At 51.6% G+C, this 11,957-nt stretch overlaps 1 protein-coding gene across 4 annotated transcripts in view; it reads left to right on the forward strand.

Moving 5' to 3' along the window:
* ARHGAP26 (Rho GTPase activating protein 26) overlaps nt 1-11,957 on the forward strand; it is an 84,950-nt gene that overhangs the window by 53,231 nt on the left and 19,762 nt on the right. For all 4 annotated transcript variants that reach the window (XM_008629027.2, XM_017728252.1, XM_017728253.1 and 1 more), the window contains exons 17-19: nt 2,310-2,469; nt 3,866-4,004; nt 8,217-8,370. In XM_008629027.2, coding sequence (XP_008627249.2) covers nt 2,310-2,469; nt 3,866-4,004; nt 8,217-8,370 — 453 coding nt within the window. The remainder of the gene's footprint in view (nt 1-2,309; nt 2,470-3,865; nt 4,005-8,216; nt 8,371-11,957) is intronic.

Here is an 11,957-nt window from a genome sequence, read left to right on the forward strand (position 1 = left end):
AAGCCATTAATAGCCCAGTCTGAAATAATTACCAGGACCACGCTCAGCTGCCTCACTGTAATGAGCTGGTGACAGTGCAATTTATTAGTGATGTAGGACATGGTAACGGTAATGAGAAATGGAGGCACCTAATTTTGTGCGACTTAGATCAGTTCAGTTGTTTTTTTATAAATGAACGTTGTTTTACTAACCACAGAAGATCATTAAAATTATTATTTTATTAGTGCTTTTCAAAGCCATTTGAACTGCAGCTGCGTTTTTCCATATCCAGTTAGGAGTATGTGAACGTGTGTCTGAAATGCAGTTTTGCAATGCAAAAATGTCATTGGGATTTGTGAGTGACGTGGATGGGAGTGGGGGGAAGGTTTGAATCCCCATATAAGTATTTTATAGTATATAATGGTTCTTATTGGACTTCTTCTGCCTTTCTTGCTGCTCCCTGAGGTTGTGACTTCCTAAGGAGAGTTTGTTTCCCCTCCCAGCTCGGAAGTGCTGGCGTGGCCATGAGCAGCTTGGCAAGCTCTTGGCTGTGGTGAGGATGAGGATGGGGGATGGTGATGGGAAGAGGCTCCGTGCCTGCCCAGGGATGGGGATGGGGATGGCCAGCCTGGCCAGGTGGCAGTGTGGGCAGCACGTCACCTCTGGCAGGGCTGTGCTGGAGCCCGTCTCCCCTAGCCGTTTACTGACACCGGAGATTTCCCGCAGGCTGGTGATCAAATATTCAGAGCTTCCTGGCAGTGGGGGGAGTTACGGGTAAGAGGAAGGTCCCACCAGCTCCCGAGGGCTTTGGCCAGGACCTCCCCACTCTGAGGTTGGATCCCAAGCGCAGACTCGGTGGAGGGGACAGCTCTGCCTGTTCCCCAGGGATGTAACATGCACCAGGATGTGGCTTCTTGCTTGGCAGTGAGTAGGGCTGAAGTTGCTGTTGGGGGAGCTAAGCCAGCAGCCCTGAGTCCCTGAGCACCCCTTGTGATGAGGCTCCTGTCTGCTGCCTTAGGAGCTGATAGAGGGATGAGCTCTTTGCTGGTTCAGGTGAGATTTGGATGGAAAAGGATGGAAAGCATCTTTTCTTTTAAACCAGCCTGGGCTTACAGTGTGCTGAAATATGCTGAGCTTGCACACGACTGTTTTGGCCCCAGAATCAATAGCAGAAACTCACAGCAATAAATTTTAGGGTCAGTCCAGCAAGTGAGTGTGAGCCTTACTCTGTGCTGGCCTGCTGCATTTGTCCAGAGAAACAGTAGAGAACGTGAAGGAAAAGACACTAAAACCACCTCAGGCTACAGCAGTGTGACCACACGGCCTGAAGCCACCACATTTCCTGGTTGAAGAAGTCAGGAGCAAACCACAAGAAAAACTCCAGAGCTGGGGCCGCAGGGCTGCACCGCAGGGCCCGGCCACACACGTGTCCCCGTGTGACTCAGCAGCAGCATCCAGGGCAAGCTCCGTGCCGGCCCCAGCCCGGCGTTTGCCTGGAGCAGCCGGGCACCTGCAGCCGACGTGGCCGAGGGGTGCCTGGCTGTGTCCCTGTTGCAGTGTCCCCGTGGGGTGAGGCAGAGCAGAGGGCACGTCCCATTAGGGCTGCTGGGGCTTTGCATCTCTAAGACCAGGTGCCAGCTGGAGCTGCTCCAGGGTAACCCCTCAAATGCTATAACCAGGGTGCCACATGCTCAGTGTGAGCTGCTTCACTTTGCTGAGCTGGTCTTTGCCACCTTGAGAACAAGAAGAGATGGAGGGGACAAGGAGGAAGGCTCAGATGTCCCTGTGTCCCTGGGTCCCCATCTTGGGGGGTTCACTGTGCCACAGAGAAGGGAACATGTGGGGCACAGGGATCTGGGGACAAAGCCCCATCTTGGCCTCCCAGCCAGCCTGGCTGGGCTGGATGGGACTGACCTCTGGTGCTGGAATGGCTGGGAAGGAATTGGCCTTTGGAACATATGAGGTCACTCATTGAGTTGGAGAGCAGCGTGTGTCAGAGGTCCAACAATTTGTTTTCAGAAGGGTTTTAAGCATTAATGATTCAAGATGTTTTCCTGGGAGTGGTTTGCAGCATGAAGCCCAGTGGCTGGCGTGGGGTTGAGGTTTTATGGGATTAGTCAATTCACGGAGGCTGAAAGGTCTCCAGGAACACAACAGTTAAATTTGTACTTTTCCACACGGCTGAGCCTTCAAGGAGCTCACCAGGAGCGTGAAAAATATAAATGGCGTTGTAATCCTTGTGCCAGCCACAAGGCAGGGAGGGCAGGGAGGGGGTTCCCTGTGGATTAGTTCCATCACCTACTTCATTTTCTTTCTCTTTTTTTTCCCAGAGTTGCAGATAATCACAAGCAGAACCTGATGACTGTTGCTAATCTGGGTGTGGTGTTTGGGCCAACACTGCTTCGACCTCAAGAGGAAACAGTCGCTGCCATTATGGACATCAAATTCCAGAACATTGTGATTGAAATTTTAATAGAAAACCATGAGAAGGTAATGGCTTCCCTTGCTTCTTTCATGCCAGTAGTTTATGGAAAGGAATTGGTCTCTCTTTGCCCATGGCAGCCCCCTCTCCCAGGCTTCCCTCCCTCCCCATGGCCAGTGGCACCACGGTGGGGCTGTGCCAGGGAGGGGGCAGCTGGCATCTCGTTCTTGGGCTGTAGTTGTGTAACCAGTGCTGCTGGTAGCCAGCCTTGTTTATGGTCATCCCAGTGTGAGTCAGCATGGCTGTGTCTCCATCACAGAAATTCCTTTTCTACCCCCTTCCCACTGTTAAATGGGAATTTGTCCTTGGTTTCAAGAGAGATGAGCACTAAACAAAAGCAGTGTGAGATGCACACCTCAGCTGGCTCCTGCTTGGCTGATTAAATCTGGGTTTATCCAAGTACTGGCTTTATCCACAACGTTGATCTGAATCCTGATGCATTTGTATTTGTTGGCCATGGATGTTGTGGTCTGTCAGTGGAGCAGTGGTGGCCTGGTGGGGCCATGGTCCTGGCTGTCCCTCCCTGGCTGTATGTGCTAAAAAATACCATTTTCTTCTAAATTCAGCCAGTTCCCTGATTAGGATCTTTTGTTAGTCTGGATTTGGTTGGAAAGGAGTAATGAATTTGTGCGTTTGGGCAGTGAAGGCAGAAGTAGAAACCATCTTGCCCTGACTTGCCCTGACTGGGGTGGCATCACGGCTCTAAGTCCACATCCAGTTATTTCTTCAGCAGAGAGCTGTGCCAACATGTGCTTTTCCTATTGGGAAAGCCTGGCCATGCCAATTGTCTGTCTGGCAGGGGCAGGTAGAGCAGGAAAGACACTGAGGGTTGGGTTTAGTGGACTCTAGCAATGGAGGGAGACCTTGAGAGAGCTGGTCTGGAGGGATCACTGCCCTTGTCTGAGCCCGGGGGTCCAGAAGAGGAACAATACATAACCAAATATCAGCAACCAACAAGGCTGCTGCTCTTTGGGTTTGTGTGGTTTTAAAATTTCATCCTCTTGAGAAAAATGTGGTTACTCAGTTTTCTGACAGCTGTGGCTGGAAGTTGCAAAGACTTTCCCAAGCTGGTCTGCAGCCATGGGAGCGCGGGCGCCGGGGTCACAGGGGGGGCACTGGTTGGTCCATCTGGGCTGCTCATCATCACCTGCACCCCCAAAAGTCAGCAGAGTGCTAGAGTGACAGGGTTCTTCACAGCTCGCAGTGTGCGTCTTGGGTGAAAAATAGAGGAGTGCAGACAGAGTGGGAATGTGGAATTTAGGAATCTGTACCCAAAACGTTGCTCTGTTGAGTGCATGTCTTCCTCAGAGGCTGTGCTGTGCAGCGGTGCAGCCCAGGCAGGTGGGCAGCTGTCCTGTTCCACGGGGTGATGCCAAAGAACGACTTGTTTATTATTTTTAACAGATATTTAACACGGTGCCGGAGGCTCCAGCGTCGAACTCGCAGCTGCTGTTATCCCGCAAGAAGAGCACGGAGTCGAAGCCTCCCTCGTGCAGCGAGCGGCCGCTGACGCTATTCCACACGGCCCAGCCCAACGAGAAGCGTGAGTGCCCTCCCAGCCCTCCAGCTTTGCCCTAATCATGCCTAACAGACTGTCATTTCCATGCCATTCCCATGCAGTTTTCCTGCTGTCAGTGGAAGGGGTGATTCCATAACAGGGTCAGGCTTCGGTTTCCTCCGCTGTTGTGTTGGTGGGGAGTGGAATCTCTCCTGGCATCCAGGCCCTTAACCAGGGCTCTACATGAGGCTGCCTCAGCAGGGGTTAAAGTGTTGCTTTCCCCTCCCCACCGTGTCCCCTTCTCTGTCCCCTTCTCATGTTCCGGGAGCCGTCATCGCTGCCATCAGCTGCCGGGCCAGGGTGCCACACCTGTGGCAAGGGAGGCCACCCGCTGGCGTCCCCTCAGGGTGGCCCTTTCAGGATGCCCTCAGGCACTTTGCCTTTTACAGACAGGAAAACTCGGCCAGGAGGTTCGGCATTTTCCTGAGGATTATGTACCATGGCAGTTTAAAAATGTTGGAGCTCATCTTTCCATTTCTGTCACTAATTGATGCTCCAGATATTTGGGTGAAGGAGCCAAGGCCCCAGCCCTGCTCATGGGGTGGCAGAAATGTGTCTGCGCAGGCTGTTGTTTCATGTTACAGAGTAAAGCCAGTTCCCAGCTCTCTGGTTCTTCCTGCCCCTGTGCTCCTGGAGCCAGCCAGCTGCATGCAGGGAGCTCTCCCAGTTTGGTAGAAAAGCAGGAGTCTCCTGGTGAGCAGGACAAGCACAAGTGGACCAGGGGAGGTTGGGGATAGCCAGCTCCCCAGACAGAGTGGACAGAGTGGTCGCTGTGGACTTTGCTGACTCCCAAAACATGTGGGTTTGTCTGATTAAGTTACTGTTAATTACCAGGCACTCTCCTTTCAGAGGGTGTAGGAGAGATCTGCGTGGGTTTGAGGAAGCAGTGATGGCCCCAGAGCGTGCTCTGGAAATGGTGTGGGATGACTCTCAGTGAAGCCTCAAATATCAAATGCTGCTTTTGAAAACTTTCAGCCCCAGTAATTTATTTGCTGCTAACTACTCAGTGGCTTGTCAGCCTCCAGGCTCGCCGGGCTGCTGGAGCCTCCGTGTGCCATCCTCCCCGTGCCTGAGAGAGGAGCTGAGCTCATTTCTTTATTTCTGCATTTATTTATTCCCATGTGAAGCAACATTTTCTAAGTTTTGTCTTTGGGAAGCCACCACTGTTTTATTCAGTGTTTGCCTTCCCTGCTGCACATCACTTGAGAAATATGTGAGGTTTCCTCTCTTCTTCTTTTCTTCTTCCTTTGCTTTCCTTTCTTACCGGTCTGGAGACAGACCAAGGCTCTAGGTCAGGGTGAAGCACAAGGGCTTAGGCAGCAGCTCAAGCCCAGTTGTGAAATTGAAAGTTGAAATTGAAGCTAGAAATGTTCAAAATGGGAGCAGGGTGCACATTTTTTAAGACTGGGAGCAGTTTGACATAAAAAGGAATGACAGTGGATTTTCCATCACTTGAAATCTGTTCATCAAAGTCCAATACCTTTCTGATACTTTAGCTAGCATTCATCACACCAAGCTGTGTGTAAGTCAAAAATTGTTGTGTTCAACCGACAGGGAGCAGATTAGATAATTGTGATTAATCTATGATTATAGTGATTATTTTGTTGTTAAACATTTACATTTTCATCCACATCTGACCCAGGGAGTGGCTGTTGTGACACAAGTGGCACCAACACAGCAAACACCATTTTGTTCCTTATCAGTTCTTTTGTCATCCCCTCTCTGGTCCCTGGGGTCACTGTCACCGAAGCGCCCTGGATCAGTTATCAGGCAGGGCCCTGCCCCAGCACGGTGTGGCTTTCCTGGAGAGAAGGGTGCTGCTGAGGCTCCAGTGGCTCTGCCTGCCTGACTTCCCACTAAAGATACAAAGTTTGGGTAAGGGGTGAAAGGCTCTTCTGCCCTTTGCATGCCGGAAATGCTCTTGAGCTGATGGGCAGCTCTGCTCTTGGAGCTGTCAGACCAAATTAAATCTTCCAGCAAAGAATCCTTCACATAAGCTTTCAAAAGCATGAAGCAAAGTACAGTTCCAGCCTTTTAAAAAGGAGGAAATAAAGTAAAAAAAAAAATAATAAAAAGGAGGAAATAAGACTTTCAGATTCTGCCATTCATCTCCCTTCCCCTTCAGCTGAGGCACTTCCCGGTCTGTGGCTGTTGGCGGGTGGCTGCTGTGGATATTACAGGGACAATCCACACTGATCTGCCCAGCTTATGGAGCTTATTCCCACCCTTCAGCCTTGGGCAGAAGATGTTTGCAAATAATAAGCTGGTGTCAGTCCACACTCCGGGGGCTCAGGTCAGCTCCTCAGGGCCGGCCGGGCTCAGCACAGGCAGTCCCTGGGCTTGGCCAGCTGGGTATAGGTGGTCTGTCATGGGCTGCCTAAAACCTGCTCTGGCAGACACAAAACCAGAGAGATTTGGGGCTTTTAGGTCCTTAGCTTAATTTCTCTCTTATTTCATCTGCTGGCTCCCACATCTGCCTGTCAGTGTTTGTGGAGGTCAGCGCTCTGCTTTTCTTCACTTCTTCCTCTTTGTCTTTGGCACGGATCATCTTTTTCATCACAAGGTGCTGGTGCCCTCTGAGCCCAGAGGGTTCAACTTTTGCAGAGTGGGGACAGAGAAGTGTCTGTGTTGCTTGTTCCCATGGTGGCTTATTGCAGATCAAGATTAATGAAATCCAATTTCAGGAACACGTTGATGTGTATCAACATCACACATCCCTGGCTTTGGCTCATCTCTGGAAGATAAGCTCAGCCTGAGCTAAACCAAGCTCTGTCCTGCTGCCCTGTAAGTGCTGATGCTGTCCAGGTACCTGGGAAATGCAGCAGCTCCAGAGAAGGAGCAGGACAAGGAGCGGTGGACTCTGCTCTGGGCATCCACAATCCTTTTGCTACTGTGGCTTTTCCCTTTGGCGTGGTGGCAGAGCTGCCCCTACACCCCAAGACAGCCCTCCTGCTAGGCTGTTTTACAGGCAGTTCCTTTCTGCTGTGTGCTCAGGATTAACCTTTCACACAACCCAGCAGTTCCTCTTGCACTCTTTTACCCCCCCTTTAAACGTGCACAGGTTACAAATTAATATCGTGCATTCACCTCACTCAAAAAGAGGTGGAATTTAAAGGGATTGAGAGGAAGGACTCTACCACTACATGCTTTGGGGTTGTAGTTTGACCATGTTATTGTGCACTGGAAAAATAATTTTGGAAAGATGTATCATTGAAGTAGGACTCTGTGTTTTCCAGCTGGTGCCTGTCTTTCAGGAAAGCCACATCCCAGAAGCAGCCACTCTCTGCCTGGGGCTGCTCTCGTGCCATCAGTGTTGTTAATTGCTTCTCACAACTGCAATTACTGCTCCCGTGGCAAAGGCGTCTCCTGGAAATGAGTTAATGGGGTTGTGGGTTACCCGAGCAGAGCTGAGGAGGGGGCCCGTGCTGTGGTGGCTCTTTGAGATGCACAACATTGTCAGTGCTCGTTGCTGAAGTTATACGAACAATGGGGAAATCTCTCAACACACGTGCTGGAGGGAAACAGGGATCTCTGAGAAGCTCTGGCTGTCAGCAGAGCAATGGCAGCACTTCCCCAGCACTGGGGGATGCCCAGCACATCCCATTCTGCATCAGATCCAAAGGAAAACTTCTGCTCCACTGCTGCTCATGTCGCAAGAGCTGAGCCAAAATGGAGCAGAGACCCATTTTCCTTCCCCTTTAGACCTGGCCAGGAAAGAGAGACAGTAGTTGGTGTCAAATACAAGGCTGAAACACCTTTAACTGGGTGATCTTCCCTGTTCCTGACCTAAGGTGTTGTCCTGCTCTGTCACCCAAACACTTGGTCCCTTCGGAGCTGATTTCAGTCACACAAATCCATTCCCATATGTAGTTTACATTTCAATTTCTTTCAGGTTGTGGCATTTTGGATGCCTTTGGGGATGTAAAATATTAATACCTTGAGAAAAGTGTGTTTTTTGCTGCTAAAAATGGTGTTCATTTAAATGTAGTTGCATCTTAAACCCAAAAGAGCCAAAGAGTACCTGGTATTTCTTGTGGTGTAATGTATAATGTGTCTGTAACTAACTGAGCTCTGGGGAGATGTCCCTGTTTGCACTGGGACAGGATTTCCTGGGAATGCTCGATGCCTTCGTAGCCATTTGCTCTTCACTTTGTCTGCAGTGGCAGCTGATGATTCTTGGGTTTTGGTGTTTTCTAGAGGAGAACAGGAACAGCATCATCAACTCCAGCCTGGAATCTGTCATCTCTTCAAACGTAAACAGCTTCCTCAACTCCAACAGTGCTCCCCAGCCCAGCCTGAACTCGAGTGATCTTGAACTAGAAGTAATTAAGCCCAACAGGCCAAATTCCCTGTAAGTACAGTGATAATTAGTGTTTTATAGACTCTCCATCCTTAATCTTTAATCAGAGTTGTCTCTTATTCTCAATCTCAGCAGTTTGCTGAAGAATACAATTTAACATTTTAATTTTTAATGGGCACCAAACACAAACGTGTGCCCTGCATTTTTAACTTGGCCTAAGCAGTGCAGTTAGTTATTGTGGGTTACATCTGCCATCGGTTCCAGCTCTCATGGTTTTGCCCATGTGCAATATTTTTGAGCAGAACTCCCCAGTGCTGCCCGGCCCATCTGGTGATAACTCCAACACACACAAAGGACTTTTCTTCTGAGTTCAATCCTGTGACTGTTGTCAGTACAGTTGATCTGCAGCCAAATCTGTGCTGTTGCTTCTGCTATTGCTTCCTTCATCTGGAAAGTTCAAGGGAAAAAATAGTGACCTTAGCAATGCCTCCCTGGGGACGGCCCAGTTATTTATGAAGTCCCTGAACTTGCCACGGCGGAGCCCTCGTGCGATGGTGGCTCCGCTGGGGGAATTTCCTTCCTGCCAGGCCCTGCAGCATTTTCCCACAGAACCTCCCCTCCCGGCCATGTGAAGATCTGCTCAGATCTCCAGGAGGTGAAGCCCGTTCCCCCGGCGCTGCTGGGCACGCCCTGCGCATCCCTGCGGATGGGCAGCAGGAGCTCTGCTCCCCTCACGGCACCGCTGGCTGCGCGGCCCTCCCAGCGCAGGGACCCCGTCCTTCCACCCCTCTGGTCCTCCCATGGCCCGACACTTCCAGTTCCCACTCACCCGAAGCACCCCCATGCCCTGAGGGCAGCCAGGGCCATTCCTGGTGTAGCTGGGTGCCCCTGGGGGCTCAGCATGGCCAGGCCCAGGTGCCAGGGCAGGTGCTGTGGACATGGTGACACTGTTGCTGCTGCCTTGGCTGGGTTGGGTTTGGGGTCTGGGGTGCAGCTCTCACTGCAGAGTGTGAGACGGCTCCAGGCCCTGCCAGGCTCTCGCAGGCAGGAAGGTAAGTGTGGAACAGACACAGGCTTCATCCAGCTTCACCATCTGCTCTGCTTCCATCATCATCCTTCTGCCACCAACCCTGAGCTGCACCAGCTCCTCAGTGGCTTCTCCAGCATGCCCAGGAGCAGGGTTGGGAGGCCCAGCCCCTGCCAGGAGTGCCGTGGGGGCAGGACAGACCACCCAAAGGTAGGACACCTCCAAATCAAGGCTGTGCTTTACATATGGTACATACAGAGTAAAGATGCCTCTCTCTCATGCCTGGTTGAAGCTCTGGAGTCAGGCACATCCCATTCCCCCAACAGGATGGCTTTAATTTATCATTCAAGGGGGAAAAAATGGTGTGGCTTATCACAGAATGAGGTTTGTAAGCCTGGATCTTGCTGGGACCTTACAGGGATTGATTGCCAAATTCACAGCTTTTCAGATTCCGAGAGTTACCTCTTCCTAATGATTTCTTTCTTAACAGAAGTTATAAAGAAATTCAGGTGAATAACTCAGTTCAAGCTGTGTGAGGCTCTGGGGAGCGGAGGCACCATGCTGTTCCTGAGGGATTAGGTGAGCAGGCTGGCACTGAACCAGGTGCTTGTGCCAGTTCAGGAGCCTTTAGTTCTGTGACGTGAAACAGGGCTGAGCAGGCCAGCACTGGCAGCTCGTGGCTCTGACAGTGCTGGTGGCATTTGGTGCTTTTCCGCAAGTCCAGGGATTCTGGGGTAATTTCTGCACATGCAGGAACATACATTTGGTCTGTGTTGAGCTAAAGGTTGAAATATGGATCCTAAGGGGGCTAATACCACAGGGCAAATATTCTCTGTGACCCCAAGTATTTAAATCAATTGTCTGTAATGCAATCTTCCACTCAGAAATGAAGCATCTGACTTGATTTTATTCTGACTAAGTGTGTATGGATGTCACTCCCTCTGCTAGCCCAGGAGCAGGGACTGTGCCAGTGATTTTGAGAGCTCCATGGGGTTCTGCCCTCGGTGGGAATGGGGTTTGCAGTGGTGAGGGTGAGGAGGGCTGCCAGGAGCGGGTCTGTCCCCAGCCGTGCCCTGTGGCTGCGGGCTGGGTCGGGGCAGGGTGTCTGAATGGTGCCAGTGTCCGGCGGCTCCGTCCCGGCCGCTCCGCAGGGCTGCCCGAATCGTGTCTCCATAAAGGCACTTCTGTTTGTCCAGGCAGCTGAGCAGTGTGGGCTTTGCAGGCAGCCTCGGGCAGCCACGCACTCTGCCCCGGGCTGGGGCATCTGGTGCTGCCGTGCCAGGGGTTCTGGTGCTCCCCTGGAATTACCGGGCCCACAATTAGGATCTGTGGCCATGGGGAGGGTCTGGAGGTGCCTTGGGGTTTTCACTCCTTCAAATCCTCTGCTGGTCAGGAATTTGGAGTTTTTTCTTGTGCTCTTCACAATTTCCTGCAATTTTTAGCTGTGGACCAGGGCCGTGGTTCTGGGGAGCTGTTCAGGAGGAGCTGACTCTCCTGGCAGCCTCCATGAGCACAATGGCTGCTGAGCTGGGAGCCTGTACTCACCCAAACTGGGAAGCTGCAGGGAAAGGAGTTGGGTCATTCTGACCTTCTTCATTCCTACTAAAGAGTCCTACTGATATTCCTGTGGAAATTACTCCTGGGGATGTCAGCAGGAGGCTCCTTGGAGTGCCAATGTTGAGGCCTGCAGGCCTGGGGCATTTCTTGTGTCCCGTTTGCAGCCGTGAGCACCGATGTGTCCAAGGTGGCCTTTAAATGTGCCAGCTGTAAATTGTGAGCACCATCTGTGAAATGAGAGATGTTTGTTTGAGCTTCTGTTTACAAAAGCCCTTGGCTCCCTGCTAAATGCTCGTGTATCCCCCAGGTCTGCTCTGCTGGGAGCTGCGCCAATTCCTAAATCCCCCTCGTGAGCGAGCGTCGCTTCTTCCCAGCCTCTGTTACAGCAGTGGCTGTGCTGGGGCTCAGGTCCTTCCACCTCAGTGCTGGTCCCCCTGTCCCCCTCCCCAGGGAAATGGGCTCCTTCTGACGTGCTTTCTCTGGAGCACAGTCCAGAGTCTCCAATCCAGAGGGAAATTGTTTTGCTGCAAGGCTCAGGCTCTTCCTTCCCAGCCACCAATCGGGCTTTTACGATGGGAATGCATTTATTTATTAGGGCTGGGTTTATTTTTATGGAAAAACTGCTCTGGGCAGGAGTTGTACTGGGTGAGTCAGCAGGACTGCTGTCCCGTGCCAGGAGCTGTCACTGCGGCTGCAGCCGCCCGGGGACTGGGACCACCAAACTGTGGGCAGGGATTTGTGTCCAAAGCAGTGTTAGATTTCTGTGTCCCACTGGTTTCTGTATCCTGTTGAGTGTCTTTATCCTGCCCTTGTGGAAAGCATCTTCCTTAGAAAACGTGGCCAAGCACGAAGCAGAAAGCAGTGCGTTTCCAGCAGAGATGTGTACTTCAGCTGAGGTAGGGGAAGGACAAGGGAATGGTTTCATACTGATAGGGGAGGGTTAGATGGAATATTGGGAAGGAATTGCTCTCTGTGAGGGTGGGCAGGCCCTGGCACAGGGTGCCCAGAGCAGCTGTGGCTGCCCCTGGATCCCTGGCAGTGCCCAAGGCCAGGC

The sequence above is a fragment of the Corvus brachyrhynchos genome, unplaced genomic scaffold, assembly GCF_000691975.1.
Source record: "Corvus brachyrhynchos isolate BGI_N302 unplaced genomic scaffold, ASM69197v1 scaffold21, whole genome shotgun sequence".
In the NCBI taxonomy this organism is placed as follows: domain Eukaryota; kingdom Metazoa; phylum Chordata; class Aves; order Passeriformes; family Corvidae; genus Corvus; species Corvus brachyrhynchos.